Here is a 25,159-nt window from a genome sequence, read left to right as displayed (position 1 = left end):
GGCCCTTATACTGCTCCTGCGCAGGGGCCCTTATCCTGCTCCTGCACAGAGTGCCCTTATACTGCTCCTGCACAGAGGGCCCTTATACTGCTCCTGCACAGGGGCCCTTATACTGCTCCTGCACAGAGGGCCCTTATCCTGCTCCTGCACAGAGTGCCCTTATACTACTCCTGCACAGAGGACCTTATACTGCTCCTGCGCAGGGGCCCTTATACTGCTCCTGCACAGGGGCCCTTATACTGCTCCTGCACAGAGGGCCCTTATCCTGCTCCTGCACAGAGTGCCCTTATACTGCTCCTGCACAGAGGGCCCTTATACTGCTCCTGCACAGGGGCCCTTATACTGCTCCTGCACAGAGTGCCCTTATACTGCTCCTGCACAGGGGCTCTTAGGCTAAGTGCACACGTTGCAGAAAATTTCTGCACAAAAACCTGAATCCCTTCCCAGAAACCGCACCTATTTTTCCGCGGCGGTTTTTGCGCGGTTTTGATGCGTTTTTTACCGCAGCGGTTTCTAAAAGCATGGGAGAAGCCTAAACCGCGGAAAAAAACGCAAAATTAATGTGCATGCTGCGGTTTTTACCGCGATACGTTTTTTTCGCGGTAAAAAACGCATCAATGTGCACAAAAAGTGCAAAATGCATAGAAATGACTGTGCAGCTTATTTTTAGCGGTTTTATAGTGAAAACCGCGGTAAAAACCGCTAAAAAAACGCTGTGTGTGAATCTTGCACAGAGGACCCTCTCATGTCTGTGCCTTCCCAGTGCCCCCCAGCAGCTGCCCCTCACTGTGCAGTGCAGTAATGCTTTGTAGACCTCCATGAGCCGCCTGCCCCGGATATGGAGGGTGAAATGTATATGTGGAGTCTCTCTATTTCCATCCCGTGTGTGCAGTCTGCCCTAAAGGTGAAAAGTTTACAATGATACTGTCTCCCGTGTACAATAAAGTTAATGAAAAAAAAAAATCAAGTAGCAGTGCGCGCCCCCGTGGGAGGATGACGTGGCTGAGTGAGGCGCGGACATGGAGGTGGCGGCGCTGGTGGCGGTGACTGTGCTGCTGGGGGGAATAGTCGTGTTCCTGGCATTATGGGGCAGAAAGGCAAAAGAGGGCAGCGAGCTGGAGCCCGGGGGTGAGTGGCCCGTGTGTGGGCGGCACTGGCACCGCGCCCCCAGGTCTGCCCGGTGCCGGCATCACCTCTGCTGCATTGTGGGGATCGCTGTCCACTACAACTCCCAGCATGCTGTCCCAGAGAAAGCTGCCAGGCTCTGCTGGGAGTTGTTGCATCGTGGCTTATTCCCATCACTTTATGCAGAGCAGAGACCTGGGGGGCGCCATCAGTGACTGACGTGTTATGGGGGCAGTGTGGGCCCATCGCCTCTGCCCGGGTGCACGGGACCGTGCAGCACTGCTCCATGTTACACCGGTTGCTTTATGGGGCTGAAGGAAACCTGGTTTGTTTTTTAATTTCTCCTCTCTGGGATATTATGAATTATCGGCCTGTAATCTCGGGGCCCTGCCCAGCTAGTGACCCCATCACCCCAGGGGGCATCAGCAGAGATTCTTCTCTGGGGACATTGACTTTTTCCCTTGTATGATGTTGCCCATTCACAAGATGGTAGCGACATACAGGGGAAAAAGAGCAAATTCACCCAGAGACGGTCCAAACCGTATCAAACAGTATCGCAAAGAAGCAAAATCCCCGTGTAAACCGCGGTGATCGGTGCTCTCTAATAGTCGCTATGTAGCCCTGAAGGGTCTTTCCTGAGGATACGTCCACACGGCAATGTCTGATATTCTGCAGAGTCCTGTTTATTTTCTTCCTCAGTACAATTTTTACAGGGATATTTCCATTGACTGTTTGACACAGATGTGAACAGAGCCTTAAAAGGGTTGTTCATTAAATAATACCCAGCCACTAAAAGTTGTATGGGGAGCTGTGTTCATCTCCATGCGATGCTGAGATCCCATAAATATTGGAACAGGTAGTAGCTGAACAGTGGCAGGTACGGACTGGGGATGAAATTCAGGCCAGGCATTTGTAATCACACAGGCCCATGCTGTCCCCTTCCTGAAATACCAGATGGGATATATTACCCTGTATGGAGGAAAGCAAGATTTACTACAAGACCAATATTTCTAATGATACCTCCCTCACAACTATTAACAGTATTAGTGTCTTGAGAACACCGATTCTGTTAACAACATAACAAACAACGCAGCCCATGGCTAGACAGATCCTTCTGGCATTTGCCAGATGGCCAGTCCGGCCCTGCCTGGGGTCAGTCAGCGTCAGACACCCACCAATCTGATATTGTTGACCTATTCTTTGGAAGTAGGTATCAGATAAGTTTTCTTTAAACAGGTTGACGTGATACCTGCTGCTCAATTCGTGGACAGCGTGTATCAGCCACTGACCGTGTGTTTGTCTCACTTTCCCACCTTTGGTTGCATAAAAATGTCTGCTGTCAAAAGAAAGTGTGAATATAGCTTTAAGATAACTACTAGGGTTGATCGAATAGCTGCATTGAGAACCCGGATACCTGGAGCACTCCCCATAATCAGCAGTTAAGCGCCGCCGCTGCATGTGTCGCGGCTGTGTGACAGTCACAGCAAACAGGCTCTCCTGCATGTGTGAAACAGCCGCGACACATGCAGCTGTGGCGTCGAACAGCTGATTATCGGGAGCGCTCCAGGTTACCAATGCAGCTATTCGGAAAAGCACTTATCCAAAACTATTTGATCAACCCTATTAACTACCAATCATTATTTATTTATTTTTTTCTGACAAACACTGCATTATGTTGAATACGTTTACAACTTTCACTATTCTGCATTTCAGCCGAGAAAGCAAATGGTGAAGCATTTTCAGAAAAGCAGTCTGCAAAGAAACAGAAACTACGGAAGCCCCGCAAAGAGAAAACGCAGAGCCACAACTTCTCTCACCCACTCCTGGCAGCCGCTCTCAAGGTATCCTGATAAATAATTAAAAATAATTGTCTACTTTATTTCACCTTATGTAGGCGGCAGTCTCATGTTACTCCAGCTATAAATACATGCATGTGGAAACAGATGAAGAGAAGATACATTAAACAGTGTTTTTTTCCCTTCTTCTTCTAACCTCTTGTTAAGCATCCACTTGTATTTGCAGTTAATACCTTATATTAATTCTGGAGACATTCCCCTTCTCTTCACATGAATTCTATAACGTTAGAGGGGTTTTCCTATCGCCATAAAGTGACGGACAATCTATAGGATACGGCCTCAATTTGTGATCATTGGAGATGGTACCTTTGGAACCCCCACTAATTATGAAAATGAAAGGAGCGCAATGGTGGGGTAGTGGAGCGGCCCCTTATAAGGTTTCACTGCACAGTCGTTTTCCTTGCCATCTTACTGTTAGCTGCAGGTCTTGTAGAGCAGTTTATTAGGAACGGGGCAATACATGAGACCTTCATCTCATTTAATATCAGAAACTGTTCTAGGTCAGACCACCCCCACCAATCATAAATCCTAGTGATATATCTTGGCTTTATGAGATGGATTAGGCCTACATTATCAACAGTTTCTATAGAAAAATTTAAATTCTTATTTCACATTTTCAGTTATTGAGAACTATAGTTACAAAGAGGTTGTCTGCTAGTTTTATATTAATATATGTTCAGAATAGGTCATCAATACAAGAATGTTTGGGGTCTAATACTAAGAACTGTCACCAGTTCACTGTTATTAGCTCAGGCATAAATGATGTACAGAGCAGATTGCCACGGCTCCATCCACAGTTGTGTTGCTTCCGCCGGGTGCTGCATATCAGCTCTTACTCTCTCTAATAGTACCTGAATGGCAACTCCTGGCAGTTGCCACTAAACATTGTAAGGCGCTATGGTGTTCCAGGTCTGCACAATATTTACATCCAGCCTTCACCGGAGCTGATAATAGTGAATCGGTTTGGGTGTTGGGCTCCCAGCCTTCTGATATTGATGGTGTATCCGAATGATAGGCCATCAATCTGAAAAAGATGGCAGAAAAAAATCCACTCTGAATTTTGGTATGAATCCGCTATAAGCTGTGCATATGAGGACTTTGGTGCAGATCTGTGGCAAAGCTTTAATGGAATGGGCAGAATTCGAATTTGGAAATTCAAAGCTTGCTTTAAAAGTCATGTCCTCTTTTTTTTTTTTTTTTTTGTATAGAATTTGGAAAATCTTTTTTGGCACATTTGTTTAATTTCATGGTTAGGCCTCTTTCACACTTCAGTTTTTTACAATCAGTCACAATCCGCCAGGTTTTGGAAAAAAACGGATCCTCAATTTTTTTTTGAGGATCCGTTTTTTCCCCCATTGACTTGCATTAATGGCGGATTGTGACGGATTGCTGTCCGTCGCATCCGTTTTTTTTGAGGATCCGCCAAAAGTTGCTGTCCGTCACTATCCTCAAAGATTTCAAAATGGAGCTTGCCATGAAAGTATTTGCACCAAAATGTATGCATTTTTCATCAGTTGTATCTAAAATTCTCATTTTAATCTGTGTCTTATTTGGAGGCCATGACTATTAGGCAAATGACTAAGTCTAAAATTTTGCCTCTAATCATCCACGACATTTTAGCATCACACGTATAACATGTATTGGTTTATGAATGTAGGCCGTTGAGTCCTGGCTTGTACCACTACATTGTGCCCAGCCTAATGTCACATACATGCTGCTAGTTAAAAGATGGTAAAAGGTTATGGTACCCGCGTTAGCCAGTTGAAAGATTTATCATTGGGAGAAACAAAATAATAATCTTGCAGTTATGATACCTTTTATGTTGAATCTATTTTATTGAAAAGAATTTGACATATAACATACAAGACATAAGATACAAGACACAAGATTATACACAAGTATACACCAAGCCGTACTAGATCACAGCAACAATGGTTCCTGTTCAACAACAGTTTGCCCGTAACCTGTGAAGGTGTATTGCAAATACCAAAGGGAGAAAAAAATTAGAAAGAGAAAGAAGACTCACAGGAAGTAGAGAAAGAAAGATAAAGGGGAGAAGGGAAAGGAGGGAGAAGGAGACGGGCTTCAGACTTCCGAGCCGGCCTCTAAGAAGCGTTTTCGACCAATCGAAGTAGTCCAGGCGTTTCCCTGAACACGATCCAAGGCTGTCATGTTCGAATCAAACGGGAGTTATCTCCCTCCAATTCAGCCATCATCTCCTCCATACGAAAAATGTCTGTAAACTCTGATAACCACTCTGCCATAGTTGGCTTTGTCGTCGTACGCCAGTGGCGTGGGATCACCATCCGTGCCGCAGTAATACAAAACCGGAGAAGGCTCTTCTTTTGAGTGGATATGGAACCCGGGACAATTGATAGAATGGCAATTTGTGGGGAGGCAGGGACAAATTTTCCAGAGATCTCCTGGTAGGCCCGAAACGCCTCCTCCCAGAAGGGTCGTATAGCAGGGCATTGCCACCATATATGGTATAGCGTGCCTCTCCATTGTACAGCGCCAGCATGTATCATCCGCTGTCGGAAAGATGGACTTCAATCTAACGGGGGACAGATACCACCTAGTCAGTATCTTATAATTTTTCTCCTGTGCGCCCCTGGCCGGAGACATTTTATGTGTAATAAGGAATGCTTTGTCAAGGTCTTCCGCCGAAAATTTACAACCCATCTCCTCCTCCCACGCACGGATGTAACTTGGAGCCACTTCCGAGTCTCCTGAATGAAGTTCCTTATATAAAAAGGAAATCAGATGAGAGGGTGGGTCCTGCAGCTGTAAGAAAGCCTCCAACCGCGTCGTGGGAGGGCGAGAAGTACGGTCGACCAAACGACACCGTATAAACGATCTCAACTGATTATATTCCATCCAGGAGAGTGACCTATTGGCAAACTTTTCCCGTAAGGCGTCCCACGTCGGAGAATTTCCGTCCACTAGTATCTGTCCCAGTCGTAAGTCAGAACTCCTATGCCAACCTAAAAATTGGTCTCTGTGACATCCTGGAGGAAAGTCCGGATTACCAAATATCGGTGACAGTGGGTTCAGACTGCTGATCAGTTTCTTTTTATGTTTAACATGATTCCAGGTCTGTAAAACTTCTCACAGTTATGATACCTTTTAATGGCTAATAAAAACTTAGGTCTCTTCATTGGGCATGGTAACAAAGTATCTGAAGAAACACATCTATAAACAGCAATGCAAAGACCTGACAGTAAATGAACTTTAATAAAAAAAAAAGACAAAAAACAACCTGAGCTCAGAGAATGGATAAGTGGTATGAATGTTTTATTTATTTTCCCAGAAACTGAAGGTTGAGAAACATTTCCCTGGTCCGGAACACCTCATAAACAGCATGAAAGTTGTTTTATTAAAAGGCAAATTCAAATCGCAAAAACACTTAAGGGTCTGTGAACCATAATGTAAAAAATGTAATCTAATGAAGGATTCATTCTCTGATTCCCGTTTGTTTGTTCACTTATTGTCTCACGTATTTTCGCTTTTTATGTATGTATTTGTGTTTCTTCATCTACTTTTTTTATACCATGCCTCGTAAAGAGTCCTAAGTAGTTTACAAGATGATAATTTTGTTTCTCCCACTGAGAACAATCTTTATACATGCTGTTAGTATGGCTAATGACTGAAGCATTCTTTCTTGATTGTGTCTGCCAGGGTCACAGCGGGAACATAACCTGTTTGGATTTTAGCAGTAATGGCAAATATTTAGCTTCATGTTCAGACGACAGAACTGTCAGGATATGGAGCACTAAGGACTTCCTTGAACGGGAACACAACTGTATGAGAGCCAATGTGGAGTTCGACCATGCTACACATGTCCGTTTCAGTCCAGACTGCAGGTAAAATGTAATAATACTGTAAGTCTCAATTTGGTTATTTAATTTCCGTTAATTTTCCAGAATTTCTATGGAACTACTAAATGATGACCTCATTATTAAGATATCTATTTTACTCACTTTGAGTTCGACCATATTTGGTTCGAGTGCAGTCTCACAAAAGATCGGATCTAGCTCAGAACAATATTATACTGTGGGGCTGTACACATGTCTGATTTTTTTTTTTTATTCGAAGGTAAAATTCGCTGCATTCCAGAGTTTCATCTGATATTCGGATTGAACTCAGCCATGCAAGTGAGTGAGTCCGTAGAAACTATTGGATTGCACTTGGATGACATCTGAGTGCAGTCTGATGATAGAATGGAGAAGATGGAGAATTTTTTTTCTCCATCTTCTCATCCGAAAGAATTAGAGCACACTCTGATTAGCATAATTTACATAATTTTCTCACTATGACAAAAAACATGCTTGTCTGCTCCTAGCCTCATATAGCGTCATTAATTCCACAGCGCTTTGCAGACCTTTTCATCACTGCCACCAGTGGGGCTCACAATTTGGAATGTGGGAGGAAACCACGGAAAACATAGAAAACTCCTTGCAGATGCTGTCCATGTGCACACAATGTCCTTTTCAGGCTCATTCCGCATTAAAAAGCGCCTTAACATTGCTAAAAAGAATTTAATGTATGCATTGCAATGTCAAAACACCCTTTTTTCTTTTTGAGCTTCTTGTAACCACTTCAGACTCGGAAAGCCGTGAAGCAGCTAAAAGGAGTGACCAGACCATTCTTCTGGCGGCTTCCATCTTGAAGTCACTCAGTAGTTTACATGTACAGTAAAAAAAAAAAAGAGAGATCGGTAGCAAAGCTACTGCAAAACCAATCAAAGAGATTTCAACAGATGCACTTAAGGAAAGACCCCACCAGCATTTTCCTGAAGAAGTTTCTGCTTCAAAAACTCTAAAAGACGTTGCGCACACTTACCCTTATGCATTGCATGTAGAAAGTTTTTCAGCCATGCAGATTTAGTAACTGAGTGCAATCTTTACTCAGTGTGTGCACTCAGACTAAAGCTGTGTGCCAACAATGAGTTTTTGACACTGTATTTTTTCAAAAACACAGCGTATTCCAGTTCCAACAAAGTGGATGGCATTTATATAAATCTGCCCACTGGGCTTTTTTGTTTGGTTAACCTGTGTAAACTGACCTGTGGTGCGCATTTCAAGTCCGCATCATGTCAATTTCTCTTAGGGGAAAATTTAATTTTATGTGCAGATTTTTCCCATAGCTTTGCATTAGATAAGTAAAATCAGCAGGTGAAAAACACGTGTTTTTAGTGCATTTCCACTGTTGAAATGCAACAAAGACACGTGTAATCCGCACTGACTATTATCAGTGCAACTTTGTCAAAAGCTAATCGAAGGAGTCTTCCAAGCTCCTGCACTAGTAATTCTGGCGACAAGAAACATGAAATTGCTTTTCTGGGTATGTTTGGGGATATCCTTTATAGGTCTTTCTGGTTTATAGAGAGTAGACACATTTTGCTGAAAAATGAATGGATTTGGATCGCCATACTTTTATTTGATTGAGCCCAAAAGTATCAGATTTTTTTTTAAACAAAATACATTCAGAGGGTGGCATGCTATAATTGGAGGATAAAATATATGGGATTTTCTGGGCTAATCAATAGACAAAATCCATAATATATTACGGGCCCATATTCTTCCATCGTAGATACTTATCCCCCCCACACACACACACATAATAATGTGGAGGAAAGTCCAGGACCCAGTAATAGTAGGTGATCAGAAATCTGCCAGGTAATGGGATAACGGGGATAATAATACTGCAGGTCCAGAAGAAGGGCTGGACTACAGAACCATTTTTAACCCCTTCCTGACATCAGACGTACTATCCCGTCCATGGGACCCGGGCCCCTATGCCCATGGACGGGATAGTACGTCTAGCGCGATCAGCGGCGCCCACGTGGTGAGCGCCGCTAATCGCGGCCGGGTGTCAGCTGATTATCACAGCTGACACCCGGCACTATGTGTCAGGGGCGGTCACGGACCGCCCCCGACACGTTAACCCCTTGCACACCGCGATCAAACATGATCGCGGTGTACCTGGAGTTAAAGGGAAGCATCGGCAGGGAGGGGGCTCCCTCCGTGCTTCCCTGAGCCCCCCACGGCAGCGCAATGTGCAGCGCTGCTGCGGGGGACTCCTTTCCTCCAGGCCCCCGGATCCAAGATAGCGACGGGGGCCTTCGGGGGCCTGGAGGAAGCTGGCTTCCTCAGTGCCTGCAAAGCGCAGGCATGAGGAAGCCTTGTGCACTGCCTGTGACAGATTGCTGATCTGTCACAGTGATCTGTGATGTGACAGATCAGCGATCTGTCACAGGACAGTGATGTCCCACCTGGGACTATGTAATAAAGTAAAAAAAAAATAAAAAAAGTGTAAAAATAATTTTAAAAAAATCGTCAAATAAATTAGTAAAAAAAAAAAAATATTCCCCAATAAATTCATTTTTTGAAAATAAAAACAAAACAAAACAATAAAAGTACACATATTAGGTATCGCCGCGTCCGTAACGACCCGCCCTATAAAACTGTCCCATTAGTTAACCCCTTTAGCGAACCCCTAAAAAATTAAAAATAAAAAACGAAGCAAAAAATGATTTATTATCATACCGCCGAACAAAAAGTGTAATAACGCGCGATCAAAAAGACGCATATAAATATCCATGGTACCGCTGAAAACGTCATCTTGTCCCGCAAAAAACGAGCCGCCACACAGCATCATCAGCGAAAAAATAAAAAAGTTATAGCTCGCAGAATAAAGCGATGCAAAAATAATTATTTTTTATATAAAATAGTTTTCATTGCATAAAAGCGCCAAAACATAAAAAAAGACCTAAATGAGGTATCGCTGTTACCGTACTGACCCGAAGAATAAAACCGCTTTATCAATTTTACCGCACGTGGAACGGTGTAAACGCACTCCCCCAAAAGAAATTCATGAAACGCTGGTTTTTGTTCATTCTGCGTCCCAAAAATCGGAATAAAAAGCGATCAAAAAATGTCACGTGCCCGAAAATGGTACCAATAAAAACGTCAACTCGTCCCGCAAAAAATAAGACCTCACATGACTCGGTGGGTCAAAATACGGAAAAATTATAGCTCTCAATATGTGGTGATGCAAAAACTATTTTTACAATAAAAAGCGTCTTTTAGCGTGCGACAGCTGCCAAAAATAAAAACCGCCATAAATAGTAAATCAAACCCCCCCGTTATCACCCCCTTAGTTAGGGAAAAATAATAAAATTAAAAAAATGTATTTATTTCCATTTTTCCGTTAGGGTTAGGGCTAAGGTTAGGGCTTGGGTTAGGGCTTGGGTTAGGGCTGAGATTAGGGTTAGAGGTGTGTTGGGTTCGGGTTGGAGTTAGAATTGGGGTTTCCACTGTTTGGGCACATCAGGGGCTCTCCAAATGCAACATTGCGTCTGATCTCAATTCCAGCCAATTCTGAGTTGAAAAAGTCCTATGGTGCTCCTTCCCTTCCAAGCTCTGCCATGCGCCCAAACAGTGTTTTACCCCCACATGTAGGGTATCAGCCTACTCAGGACAAATTGCAAAACAATTTTTGGGGTCCAATTTCTCCTGTTACCCTTAGAAAAATAAAAAATTGGGGGCAAAAATATCATTTTTGTGGAAAAAAATGATTTTTTTATTTTCACGTCCGAGCGTTATAAACTTCTGTGAAGCACTTGGGGGTTCAAACTGCTCACCACACATCTAGATAAGTTCCGTGGGGGGGTCTAGTGTCCAAAATGGGGTCACTTGTTGGGAGTTTCAATAGTTTAGGTACATCAGGGGCTCTCCAAACGCACATGACACCCGCAGACCATTCCATCAAAGTCTGCATTCCAAAACGTCACTACTTCCCTTCCGAGACCCGACGTGTGCCCATACAGTAGTTTTCTCCCACATATGGGGTGTCAGCGTACTCAGGACAAATTGGACAACAACTTTTGCGGTCCAATTTCTCCTGTTACCCTTGGGAAAATGAAAAAATTGGGGAATAATTGATCATGTTTGTGGAAAAAATACGATTTTTTTATTTTCATGCCCGGGCATTATAAACTTCTGTGAAGCCCTTGGGGGTTCAAAGTGCTCACCTCACATCTAGATAAGTTCCTTAGGGGGTCTAGTTTTCAAAATGGGGTCATTTGTGGGGGGTTTCCACTGTTTAGGTACATTAGGGGCTCTCCAAAGGCAACATGACACCCGCAGACCATTCCATCAATGTCTGCATTCCAAAACGTCACTACTTCCCTTCCGAGCCCTGACGTGTGTCCATACAGTAGTTTTCTCCCACATATGGGGTGTCAGCTTACTCAGGACAAATTGGACAACAACTTTTGGGGTTCAATTTCTCCTGTTACCCTTGGGAAAATAAAAAAATTGGGGAATAATTGATCATGTTTGTGGAAAAAATACGAATTTTTTATTTTCACGCCCGGGCGTTATAAACTTCTGTGAAGCACTGGGGGGGTTCAAAGTTCTCACCACACATCTAGATAAGTTCCTTAGGGAGTCTAGTTTCCAAAATGGTGTCATTTGTGGGGGGTTTCCACTGTTTTGGTACATCAGGGGTTTTCCAATCGCGACATGATGTCCGATCTCAATTCCAGCCAAAAGCGTCAAATGGCGCTGCTTCCCTTCCGAGCTCTGCCATGCGCCCAAATAGTGGTTTACCCCCACATGTGGGGTATTAGCATACTCAGGACAAATTGCACAATAACTTTTAGGGTCCTGTTACCCTTGGGAAAATAAAAATTGGGGTGAAAAGTTCATTTTTGTGGAAAAAATATGATTTTTTAATTGTACCGCTGTACGTTATAAACTTCTGTAAAGCCCTTGTGGGTTCAAAGTTCTCACCACATATCTAGATAAGTTCCTTGGGGGGGTCTAGTTTCCAAAATGGGGTCACTTGTAGGGGGTTTCCACTGTTTAGGTACATCAGGGACTCTCCAAACGTGACATGGCGTCCGATCTGAATTCCAGCCAATTTTGCATTGAAAAAGTCAAACGGCGCTCCTTCCATTCTGAGCTCTGCCATGCGCCGAAACAGTCATTCCCCCCCACAAATCAGGTATCAGCGTACTCAGGACAAATTGCACAATAACTTTTGCAGTCCAATTTCTCCTGTTACCCTTGGTAAAATAAAAAAATTGAACCTGAAGTATTTTTTTTGTGAAAAAAAGTTAGATGTTCATTTTTTTTTAAATATTCAAAAAAATTCCTGTGACGCACCTGAAGGGTTAATAAACTTCTTGAATGTGGTTTTGAGCACCTTAAGGGGTGCAGTTTTTAGAATGGTGTCACTTTTGGGTATTTTCTATCATATAGACCCCTCAAAGTGGCTTCAAATGTGATGTGGTCCTAAAAATAAAATGGTGTTGTAAAAATGAGAAATCACTGGTCAACTTTTAACCCTTATAACTTCCTAACAAAAAAAAATTTTGGTTCCAAAATTGTGCTGATGTAAAGTAAACATGTGGGAAATGTTATCAAGTTTTTTGTGTGCCGTATCTCTGTGATTTAAGGGCATAAAAATTCAAAGTTGGAAAATTGCGAAATTTTCAAAATTTTTGCCAAATTTCCGTTTTTTTTCACAAATAAACGCAAGTTATTTGAATGAAATTTTACCACTAACATGAAGTACAATATGTCACGAGAAAACAATGTCAGAATCACCGGGATCCATAGAAGCGTTCCAGAGTTATGACCTCATAAAGGTACAGTGGTCAGAATTGTAAAAATTGGCCCGGTCATGAACGTGCAAACCACCCTTGGGGGTGAAGGGGTTAAAATTAAAGTCGGGGTCAGTTTAGACTCCAGTGCAACCCAACACGGCATTGAGTGCATGACACAAATTGATCTCGGTTGGGCCTATTCAGCTGCCTGATAATATTTTTCTAGTTGTGGTGCTCCCAAACCACTCTAGGGCTTCGGGGAAGAGTATAGTGCATTCCCAGACAAATTTAAGGAGTTTACACTGTAATGACGTAGAAACTGGGATGGGGAGCAGTCCTGGAAAGATAAGAATTGAGGCAAGAGGGTCATTATTTTAGAATTAATCTTACCAGCCAGGAGATGTGTGCCCCATGATTGGAGGTCTTCGACTAGTTTTTTTTTTTTAAAGACAGAAGGATAACTGATTTTAGAAAATCTATACAAGCAGGAAGCAAACCTCCACGTAGGGAAGAAATGATGAGACCTCCCCCCCCCCCACCCCTTGAAGTCAACATTAAGCTGTGTATGTAGCTCTCTCTTTCAAAGACCAGTCCAGCAATACCTTTACAAAGCCAGTTACTTCATCCATTATTGAGAAATTGGCATTTAAGTTAATAGTAACATAGTTATTAAGGTTGAAGGGAGACTTTATGTCCATCTAGTTCAACCCATATCCTGTCCTAACTTGCCCTAACATGTTGATCCAGAGGAAGGCAAAAAAAACCCCATGTGGCAAACAGTAAACTACACATTGGGGAAAAAAAATTCCTTCCCGACTCCACAAACGGCAATCAGACTAGCTCCCTGGATCAATGCAATATTAAGGAAACTAGTGTATATACCCTGTAATATTATACTTTTCAAGAAAGGCATCCAGTCCCTTAAATTTTAGTAGGGAATCACTCATTACAACATCATATGGCAGAGAGTTCCATAATCTCACTGCTCTTACAGTAAAGAATCCGCGTCTGTGAGTATGCTTAAACCTTCTTTCCTCCAGACGTAGAGGATGCCCCCTTGTCCCCGTCACAGGTCTTAAGAGTAAAAAAGATCATTAGAAAGGTCTTTTTACTGTCCCCGCATATATTTATACGTTGTAATAAGATCACCCCTAAGCCTTCGATTCTCCAAACTAAATAACTCCAAGTGTAATAACCTGTGTTGGTATTGCAGACCCCATAGTTCCCTAATAACCTTGGTCGCTCTTCTCTGCACCCGCTCCAGTTCAGCTATGTCTTTCTTATACACCGGAGACCAGAACTGTACACAGTATTCTAAGTGTGGTCGCACTAGTGACTTATATAGAGATAAAATTATGTTCTCCTCATGAGCATCTATGTCTCTTTTAATGTATCCCATTATTTTATTTGCCTTTGCAGCAGCTGCCTGACACTGGCCACTAAATGTGAGTTTGTCGTCCACCCATACACCCAGGTCTTTTTCAGTGACAGTTTTGCCCAGTGTTTTACAATTAGGCACATAATTATACATCTTATTCGTTCTACCCAAGTGCATGACCTTACATTTATCCCCATTAAAGCTAATTTTCCATTTATCAGCCCAAGCTTCTAGCTTACATAAATCCTCCTGTAATATAAAATTGTCCTCCTCTGTATTGATTACCCTGCAGAGTTTAGTGTCATCTGCAAATATTGAAATTCTACTCTCTATGCCCCCTACAAGGTCGTTAATAAATATGTTAAAAAGAAGCGGGCCCAAAACTGACCCCTGTGGTACTCCACTGCTAACCGTGACCCAGTCCGAGTGTGCTCCATTAATAACCACCCTTTGTTTCCTATCCCTGAGCCAGCTCTTAACCCACCTACACATATTTTCCCCTATCCCCATTGTTCTCATTTTATGTATCAACCTTTTGTGTGGCACCGTAACAAAAGCTTTTGAAAAGTCCATGTACACCACGTCCACTGCAATAGGCAGATGAGGCCAAAGAGCTCTCTCTCCTCTCTCTCCTCCTCTCCTCTCCTCTCCTCTCCCTTCTCTCTCCTCTCCTCTCCTCTCCCACGTTCAGGTTTTTTCACGTTTTTTTTTTAGCATTTTTCCCCTGCAAAAACATTTAAAAAAACGCATACATTAAGCATCCTATTACTAGAATGCATTCCCCAATTTGTGTGCCCATGATGCGTTTTTTTCCGCAAAAACAACGCATCGCGGAAAAAAACGCAGCATGTTCATTAATTTTGCAGAAAACCTGCGGATTTCCCACCTATGTTCATTGTATTAGGGTGCTCCGGAAAAAAAATGCAAAAAATCCGCAAAAATAAGTGATAAAAACGTGGAAAAAAAATGCGGATTTCCTGAGGAGTCCGGATTTTCTCAGGAAAAATCTGCTTACATGGGCACATAGCCTTAGAGTATTAAAATGGCAAGAAGCGGTAATCTGCTCTCCTCTCAACACTGCCAGCACATCTCAGCAGAGATGGGATCTTTCCTTTAGGCTTTTTATGAGTTCTCATCTTGCGGTAAGAAGTTGAAAATTCTGTGAATTTATCTTTTTAGCCGTATTAGTTTTCAGTTTCTTCAACCCTCTGTTCACTAGGTTTGGCTAGTTTTTTACGTAAAGGCTTTTTCACTGCAGAATGAAAAGTTTGTTAGTTACTGTATGTATTTCTTGTGAGTCGCCGTCTACCAATTTTTTATGTCTTTAATGGCTGGCCTGTGTTATCCCTGTTAACAGTTGTTTTAAAAATAGTTTCCTGTTCTAAAATAATAAACGTATAATTTACACACAGATGATTTGATCATTGTTTTAAAGCATTTTGATACCTTACAATACAGGTCCTGCTAAAGGTTTTCCCCTTCCTTTTTAAGAGCCTTTATTGTGTTCTTAGCAAACGGAGATACAATCCGAGTGTTTAAAATGACCAAGAGAAACGATGCATTTGGCTTTGCTGCTGCTCCTGAAGATTTCCCAAAACGTCATAAAGCCCCCGTCATTAATATCGGAATAGCAGAAACAGGTAGGTTGTAAAGGAAGTATAAACTTGTAGGCTTAAAGGGACTGTGTCTGCACAGAATGACTGTTCAAATGAAGTCCCGACTGCTTGGTGTGGGGTCAATCCTTTAACTACACCTTCTCACCTGCTTGTTTTCCCTCTATTCTCTCCTCCTCTCTTCTTTTGATTGACAGCTCTGGTTTCATAGGGGCCAGGGTCGAGATAGAAGGAAACCAAGCAAGTGGGAAGGTGTATTTAAATGACTGGCCTGCCATGCTATTGCGCTGAGCCAAGGACACCGCCTAATACGCTGCCTGTCAGTCTGTTATGAACACTACTTAATATAACAAAGCATTATAGAAGCATTGAATCCATGGTACACTGAAGTTCCCTATTGGGTGTAAAATAAAGGTTTACTATAAGTTAACTCCTCATTTAAACTGTGCGGTGAACAATGTAAAAATAAAAAAACAAACAAAGTAAAACTTAAGAAAAACCATAGCTGGTATCGTAATTGTTCTTCCCAATATAATAAATGTAGATATTTATGTCACTTGGAGCATGGTGTAAATTTAACTTTCAAAATTTAATTTACTTATTTGAACCCCAAAATGCAACTCTTCCTGCAAAAAAAAAAACCAAGAACTTATACAGCTATGTCAATAAAAAAGTAAGTTATTACTTTCTAAATGCGGAAACAAAGAAAATAAATTCTCCTAACATAGGTTTTGTAATGAAAAGGGCTAAGTTCTCTGGTATTGAAGGGGTTAAAGTTTTGTGTTTTAATTTATAAATATTTATATTCATGGTCTATTCTAAAGATTTTGGAGGGGGCTGACCCCTACTGATCAATTGATAGAAGGGGCAAAGCAGGGTGCTGTCATTGTTTGTCAGGCACATCTCCATACTTTTTGTCTTGGCTGTGGCCGGTCATGTAGGTAATCTCCTTTCATTTGACAGCTGCAGTACCAGGCACAGCCACTACAAATCGTATGGTGCTGTTTCTGGTAAACGGTGATGCAAACACTGATTCTAGCCCAGTCAGCTGATTGGATGGAGTACTAAGAGCCAAACCCCCTATGGGTAGGTTATCCACATCGGTACTCTCTGCTAAACAATGTACAGTAAGGCTAGGTTCACATTTTTTACATCTTTTGTGACCTAGCGCTAACGCATGGTAGCGTTTCGTTACCATGCGCTACCATACGTTAGCCCATACAGGTCTGTGCACAGCGAATGCGTCCGTTCGCTGCGTGCTAGACCCAACACAACATAGCGGATGCCGTCAGCGCATTGCCCATAACGCAATGTGAACCCAGCCTTACATAAAACCTGTAGCAGAACCATTTTTATGTTCTCTGACTAGTTTTTCTTTCTTTAGAACATTTCTAATTCTAGATTATCTCTCTGCAGGGAAGTTTGTTATGACTGCATCAAGTGACACCAGCATTTTGATTTGGAGTCGGAAAGGTGAAGTCTTGGCAACTATTAATACCAATCAAGTTGCAAATGCCTATGCTGCAGTGTCACCTTGTGGGAGGTAACCATCACTTTTTAATTCCACTTCTCAAATGTCTTAGTTTTTGCCAGAGCTGTATAATATGAGACCACTGCAAAATTTTCAGTTTGTCTGATTTTTCTCGTTGTAGGTATGTAAATTGCTCTTTTATTCTATAAACTACTGACAACATGTCTCCGAATTTCCAAGCATTAAATTTCGTATTTTCAGAAAATGAGAAATGGTCAAAAGAATGCAGAGCTTGCAGACCTGAAATAATGCTAAGAAAACAAGTTCATTATCATTTAGAACCAACAATACTAATGTTTTAACTCGGGAAGAGTTCAGAAATCAATATTTTGTGGAATAACCATGACTTTTAATCACAGCTTTCATGCGTCTGGGCTGCTTTCCTCCAGTCTTTCACGCTGCTTTTGGGTGACCTTATGCCACTCCTGGTACAAAAATTTAAGCAGTTCTTCTTTGTTTGATGGCTTGTGACTATCCATCTTCCTCTTAATTACATTCAAGAGGTTTTCAATGAGGTTCAGATCTGGAGATTGGGCTGGCCATGACAGGGATTTGATGTGGTGGTCCTTCATCCACACATTGACCTAGCTGTGTGGCATGGCGCATTGTCCTGCTGGATAAAGGAGTCCTCCGAGTTGGGGAACATTGCCTGAGCAGAAGGAATCAACTGTTTTTCCAGGATAACCTTGAATGCAGCTTGATTCATACGTCCTTCGCAAAGGTTAACCTACCCAATTCCAGCCTTGCTGAAGCATCCCCAGATCATCACCGATCTGCCACCAAATTTCACAGTGGGTGCAAGACAGTGTGGCTTGTACGCCTCTCTAGGTCTCCGTCTAACCATTAGACGACCAGGTGTTGGGCAAAGCTGAAAATTAGACTATTCAGAGAAGATTGCCTTACTCCAGTCTTTGGCAAACTTGAGCCTGGCTCTCCTTTGCTTCTCATTGATGAAAGGCTTTTTTTTTTTTTTTTTTTTAGCTTTACATGATTTGAGCCCTGCCTTTAGGAGCCTGTTATGAACTGTTCTTGCCGTGCACTTCACCTCAGCTGCCATTTGCCATTCCTTTTGTTAGGTCACTTGATGTCATCCTGTGGTTGCTGAGTGACAGTCGAATAAGATGACGGTCATCCCGGTCAGTGGAGAGTCGTTTTCGCCCTCTGCCGTTCTGTAGCTTTGTTGTCACCAATATCTGCTGCTTGACCTTGTTGTAATGGACTGCCGTATTAGAAATTTTAAGGATGGAGGCAGCATGACTCTCACTGTATCCCTCTGCTAGTAAGGCCAGAATTGAGTCCTTCTTTTTCTCACTCAAGCTTTTCTTTTCAACTCCTTTGGCATGGTTAAAAGTTATTTTTTCATTCCTATTACTTTTGGGATATTACTAGCACTTGTTTTGCCATCCAGCTTGTCCTATTGCAAGAGGATTGTGAACACCACAGCAGGGTTTTTTATACTTTCCTTCGTTAAATAAGATTTGGTTCCGGTGATCACCTAATCAGAAGCACACTAAGTAGAATGAGGTGTACTCAGGTTGAAATTCAACTGACACTGGAATGGAATGGCTGTCAGACAGATAGAGAAGCTGATTTTTATAAAACTGTGCAGTAGCCTCTTAACTTTTGCCTGAGCTGTATATTGTTTTGTGTTCGGACTAACTTTTAAAATTAATTAATGGCGATTTTTATTTTAATTTTTAACAACTTTCACTTTTTAGTAGTTATGTCATTATCTCAGGAAGGATTACCATGAAGGGTAATGCCAATGTATTGAAAACACAGGACTTTCACAACACTCCTTTTATAGAGTTAATTAACATCTGTAATCTACTGAAAGTCCATGTGGCTGTTGTAAAGAAGATCTCTGAATGTCATTGAACCCCTTCACGACAAGCGGCGCAAGTTGGATTTCTCCCTTTTATGTGGGCTCCAGCGCTGAGCCCACATCTTTCTTGGCACATGTCAGCTGATTTGAAGACCTGATATGTGCTCCTAACAGCCGCGGGTGAAATCGCGATCCATCCGCAGCTGTTAACCTACCTATTGCCGCCCGTGTCACATGACAGCAAGTAGTCGATGAGTTGGCATGACAACCTGGGGTCTGCAGCAGATCCCTGTGGTTGTCATTGCCGGATTGCTATGAGTGCGCCCAGTGGCCGGCGCTCATAGGAAGTGAGCATTTCTCCTACATAAAGCACGGCTGCAGCCCTGCTCTATGTAGCACAAGTGATCGGATGATTGCAGCTTCTAGTCTTCCATGAAAACTATAAAAAGCCAATGTAAAGTAAGAAAAAAATGTTTTTAAAAATAAAAAAATATAAAAGTTTAAATTGCCCCATTCAAAATGAAACAATTAAAAAAAAAAAAAAAATGCACGTATCTGGTATCGCCGGGTTTAGAATTGCCTGAGCTATCAATATATGTGAAAAGAATTATTCCGACCGGTAAATGGCGTAGCGACAAAAAAGTAAAAACTACAGAATTACTTTTTTTTTTTTTTGCCTTTTTTTCTGGTTGCTACAACGTTGCATTGAAATGCAATAACGGGTGATCAAAACATCAAATCTACCCCAAAACAGTATCAATAAAAATGTCAGGTCGGCGCACCAAAAATAAGCCCACACCCAGCCCCAGATCCCAAAAAATAGAGATGCTACGGGTTTTAGAAAATAAAACAATTTTTTTTATTTTTTAAACGTTGGATTTTTTTTCACCACTTAAATAAAAAAGAACCTGTACATGTTTGGTATCTACGAACTCGTAATGACCTGGAGAATCATAATGGCAGGTCAGTTTTAGCAGTTGGTGAACATGGTAAAAAAAAAAAAAACAACCCAAAAAAACAGTTGTGGAATTGCACTTTTTTTTGCAATTTTACTGCACTTGATACTTTTTCAAGTACCCAATATGGTAAAACCAATGTTGTCGTTTAAAAGTACAAATCGTTCCGCAAAAAACAAGCCATCACATGTCTATATTGATGGAAAAATAAATAAGTTATGGCTCTGGGAAGAAGGGGAGCAAAAAACAGAAAAGCAAAAATGTAAAATGGCACAGGATTGAAGCGGTTAAAATAGTAACATAATACGTCAATTATCACAGGAATTTGACCTGTTGGGTCTGGATGTAGCATAGTCAAGAGCATTATTTTGTATTGTTTTCTTAGCGAATCAAAGCATCATTGAGGTTTCCACATATGTTTGTTTCTCATAGGTTTGTAGGAAGTTGTGGGTTCACTCCAGATGTGAAGGTTTGGGAGATCTGCTTCGGTAAATCTGGAGAGTTCCATGAAGTCTCTCGTGCGTTTGAGCTGACGGGTCACTCGGCTGGTGTTTGTGGATTTGCTTTCTCCAATGATTCCAGCAGGTGAGGATTACATGAGTGGGAATAAGTGGAGCAAAACATAAATGTAAAGCTTTTTCTTTTTGTTCTCTATTTGTAGCTCCAAAACAGTCATCTATATATATATAATTGTCTTATCATGTCTGTCTGTAACCGAAATCCTGCGTCGCTGATTGGTCGCGGCAGTTAGGCCGCGGCCTATCAGCGACAGTCGCTTAGTCGTCGCGGCAACACGGCCGCATTGCTTATTGTACAGGCACATTACAGCCGTTAAAGGCATCACTGCTGCGTCGCTCATTACACAGGCACCGTCCTGTACATATACATTAGGTAACAGCAGAACAGTGACTGCAGCTCTGGGTGTAACAGGAGTACATTAGGTAACAGCAGAACAGTGACTGCAGATCTGGGTGTAACTGGAGTACAATAAATTAGGTAACAGTAGAACAGTGACTGCAGCTCTGGGTGTAACTTGCGTACAATACATTAGGTAAGAGCAGAAAAGTGATTGCAGCTCTGGGTGTAACTGGAGTACAATACATTAGGTAAGATCTGAACAGTGACTGCAGCTCTGGCTGTAACAGGAGTATAATACATTAGGTAAGAGCAGAACGGTGACTGCAGCTCTGGGTGTAACTGGACTACAATACATTAGGTAAAAGCAGAACAGTGACTGCAGCTCTGGGAGTAACTGGAGTACAATACATTAGGTTACAGCAGAACAGTGACTGCAGCTCTGGGTGTAACTGAAGTACACTACATTAGGTAACAGCAGAACAGAGACTGCAGCTCTGGGTGTAACAGGAGTACATTAGGTACCAGCAAAACAGTGACTGCAGATCTGGGTGTAACTGGAGTACAATGCATTAGGTAACAGCAGAACAGTGACGTGACTGCAGCTGTGGGTGTAACAGGAGAACAGTGACTGCAGATCTGGGTGTAACTGTAGTACAATACATTAGGTAACAGCCGAACAGTGCAGATCTGGGTGTAACTTGAGTACAATACATTTGGTAAGATCTGAACAGTGACTGCAGCTCTGGCTGTAACAGGAGTAGAATACATTAGGTAAGAGCAGAACAGTGACAGCAGCTCTGGGTGTAACTGGAGTACAATACATTAGGTAAGAGCAGAATGGTGACTGCAGCTCTGGGTGTAACAGTACTGCAATACATTAGGTAAAAGCAGAACAGTGAAGGCAGCTCTGGGAGTAACTGGAGTACAATACGTTAGATAACAGCAGAACAGTGACAGCAGCTCTGGGTGTAACTGGAGTACAATACATTAGGTAACAACACCCCGGGTGTAACAGGAGTATAATACACTAGATGGAGGCCCGATTCTATTGCATCGGGTATTTTAGAGTCTCTGTTAAAATAAAAAATAGTTATATACTCACCTTCCTACGGCCCCCGGACTCTGTCCCTTTTCTCACCACGCGCCCGGCATCTTCCGGTTCCAGTAATGCTTAGCGAGAAGGGCTGAAGATGACGTCACTCTCGTGAGAGCGCGATGTCATCAGCGGTGTTTCGTGCAAAGCATTACTGGAACCGGAAGATGCCGGGAGCGTGGAGAGGAGAGAGTCAGTCCAGGGGCCGTCGGAAGGTGAGTATATAACTATTTTTTATTTTAAAATAGACTCTAGAATACCCGATGCAATAGAATAAGGCCACCATCTAGTTCTTTAATAAATCTGGAAGCAAAACTAGTTGATCTTGAGTTCTCTGCAGGTCTTTCTAACACACATGAACACCCTGATGACTATAGCAGTAAATCATTGTTTTTCTTGCTCAAAGGCATTACTCCCAGATAGAAAAACACTGTATTTAATGCCATTAGGCTCTGTTCACATACCAATATGTGAAGACCTGAGCCGTATGTGCACTGGCTGCTCTTGGTACGTATACTTTCTCTATACATTCGTGGTATGTTTTTTTTTCTTCTTGGCACACTTTGCATCCTCCAATTGAAAAAAAAAAAGCCAGGGAATACTTCCTACGTATATATCTGCAACAGAGGGAAACAAACGTGTACTGACCTTTTAGATTCCTCAATCAATGTTAAGATTCTTAGTAGATGCAACAAAGGGAAAGGTCTCCTTAGTTTTCTCCAGTGGGCAACGTTCACCATCTTCCCAGCTTTCCAGCACCGTTCTGACCCTCTTCTGAACCACGTGACTGCTTATCAGATTTGTTGGCTCACGCTGCATCTACTGGGTGGTTACTACTTTTCCAATTTAAGTCTATGAAACACAGAATAAGATTCCATAGACTTGCATTGAGAAAGCGACTTCCGGTACACACACAAACCCTTGTCTGAGCCGGCCAGTCTGATTTCAGCTCAGTTGAGATCCAGAGCAGCACTGGAAATCACAGAAGACTGCAATTGGTAAATATTTTAATACACGTAAACTACATCACATACATAAATATGAGGGATTAGAAAAGAACATATTTGGTGAGACTTCTTTTAAACATGAGAACTGGCAGCCTGTATGATGAGACCCTCTAGTGTGTGTGCGAGGGTCTCATAATCATCATCATCATCATGAATAATAGATACTGTGTAGAAAAATAGACCTGTGTAGATGTTCCTGCAGCCTTCCCCTTCTCACTCACTGCATTTTTATGATTTTCAGTGTGTGCAGTTTCCTTTTTAGTTGCCATTACGACTATCAGGAGAGTCTGAGTTAGCGGAACTATCCTGCCGTTCCCCATTCCTGGTTCTGCATCAGGACAAGGTGGTTCTCAGACCCGTTCCTTCCCTCTTGCCCAAGGTGGTCTCTTTATTTCACATTAATGAAGAGATTGTCCTTCCTTCTCTCTGTCCCTCTCCAGTCAATCACCTGGAGAAGTCCCTCCACAATAGCTATCTGAGTCTACCTCTCAAAGACTGCTTCTTTTCATCACTCTTATTCCCTGTTCATCATCTCTGAAGGTCGTCTTAAGGGGCTTCCAACTTCCAAGTCCACTATCGTTCGTTGGATTCGTTTGGCAGTGTTGGAGGCATATCACGTTCAAGACAAACCTCCTCCTCTGGGGTGAAGTCTCACTCCACCCGGACAGTGGGAACTTCCTGGGCAGCTCGTCACCAGCCTCTGCTTTTCCGATTTGTGAGGCCGTGACCTGGTCATCTTTGCACACCTTCGCAAGGTTTTACAAAGTTCATACCCATACCTCGTCTGATGCAGGCCTGGGAAGGAAGGTGGTTGCCCACAGTCTGACCTAGGGCCGTTTCTTTTTCGTTTTCTTTGTTTCCCAGTATCGGGACTGTTTTGGGATGTCCCATGGTTACCTGTGTCCCCAATGAAGCAATAGAGGGATTTTTGGTACTCACCGTAAAATCTCTTTTCTTTGAGCCTTCATTGGGGGACACAGCACCCTCTCTATCATTTGTACATATATTGGGCCTACGCACCTTTTTGTTGGGTTTATACATATGTTGAGCTTTGGTTGCTTCTCCTACTGCTTTAACTGATGTGCTTTGTGCCAGTCGGTGGGTGTGTACTGCTGACAAGGAGCTATTTTTCCCTTTTTTTGCCTAGTGTAAACCTCCTAGTGACAGCAGCATACACCCTGTGTCCCCCAATGAAGGCTCCAAGAAAGAGATTTTACGATGAGTACCAAAAATCCCTCTATTTAGTAAGGGATAGGTAATTTTTAATTCAAGTATATTAGAAAATATTTTAGATTATGGCATCAAATAGATTGGGATTTAGGTTGAAAATGAGCTGATTTCTGACCACCCCTTTAAAGGCCAAAAAATGTTATTCTGAAATAATTTTAATTATTTGTAATGAACAAATGCTTGATAAAAAAAAATTGTTTGTATGACAGAGACACTGTAGCTATTTGTTATATTTTAATAAAAATTATTAATGTATTTTTTATAGGATGGCATCTGTTTCTAAAGACGGGACATGGAAGCTCTGGAAAACAGATGTTGAATATAAGAAGCAACAAGACCCTTACTTGCTGTTCACAGGGAAATGGGCCGGCAAGGAGCCTTGTCGTATAGCATTTTCTCCTGACGGTCGGGTCATTGCTATAGCCAGCGTATGTGATATCACAGTGTACAATGCTCAAACGGGAGACGTAGAGGAAGAATTCAAGTCCGTACATGGAGATGTGATCTCAGATCTTGCATTTGATATTAGCAACAGATTTTTGGTCTCTACTGGAGATCGTGTAATACGTGTCTTTCATAATTCGGCTGGATACAGAGCTGCTATTTCTGACATGAAGGACATGCTTAAGAAATCCACTACCAAGGGCACAAAGGACAGACTAGAGCAACAAATAAAGGATGCCCAGCAAGCACTAGATGCTTTGTACAAACAGAAGAATTAAGACTGTTTTTACAATTGTTTTGATACAAAAAACGATTATACTTTCTAAAATTAAAATATTTCTGTGGAAATCTTACAATTTGTGCGTTAACAATGTTTCTTTTGTTATACAAGCTGTTCCTCACTTTAAAGTTGTAGAAGGGTATAATGACCTGTGACACATGTGATTGGCTGGGTCTTACAGCCAATCTGCTTGCTCATTTTACTCATTGGCTACCGTGAAGAGCCAATCAATAAATCACATGGAAGTCTAATCAATGGCTGGTGTATTAAGAAATAGCAGGTGCTGATTGGCTGTGTAATGGCGCCTTTATACAGTTTAGAACTACATAACTAAATACAGTCATGGC

The 25,159-nt window shown here is 42.1% G+C and overlaps 1 protein-coding gene across 2 annotated transcripts; it reads left to right on the top strand.

The window, feature by feature from the left end:
- Positions 1 to 969: 969 nt before the first annotated feature.
- TBL2 (transducin beta like 2) lies at positions 970 to 24,888 on the top strand. 2 transcript variants are annotated; one of them, XM_073565753.1, is made up of 7 exons: positions 970 to 1,128; positions 2,839 to 2,966; positions 6,660 to 6,844; positions 15,467 to 15,615; positions 17,005 to 17,131; positions 20,333 to 20,485; positions 24,354 to 24,888. In XM_073565753.1, exons 1-7 carry the CDS (start codon positions 1,020 to 1,022, stop codon positions 24,808 to 24,810), a joined length of 1,308 nt encoding a protein of 435 aa, XP_073421854.1. In that variant the 5' UTR covers positions 970 to 1,019; the 3' UTR covers positions 24,811 to 24,888. The 2 variants fall into 2 exon arrangements, with proteins under 2 accessions (XP_073421854.1, XP_073421855.1); XM_073565754.1 differs by lacking the exon at positions 970 to 1,128 and adding an exon at positions 1,284 to 1,450.
- Positions 24,889 to 25,159: the final 271 nt, after the last annotated feature.

This window comes from Dendrobates tinctorius, unplaced genomic scaffold, assembly GCF_039654945.1.
Source record: "Dendrobates tinctorius isolate UK_male_01 unplaced genomic scaffold, ASM3965494v1 ptg000016l, whole genome shotgun sequence".
In the NCBI taxonomy this organism is placed as follows: Eukaryota; Metazoa; Chordata; class Amphibia; order Anura; family Dendrobatidae; genus Dendrobates; species Dendrobates tinctorius.
The sequence above is the reverse complement of the archived record's forward strand: the minus strand, read 5'-3'. Positions and strand labels throughout refer to the sequence as shown.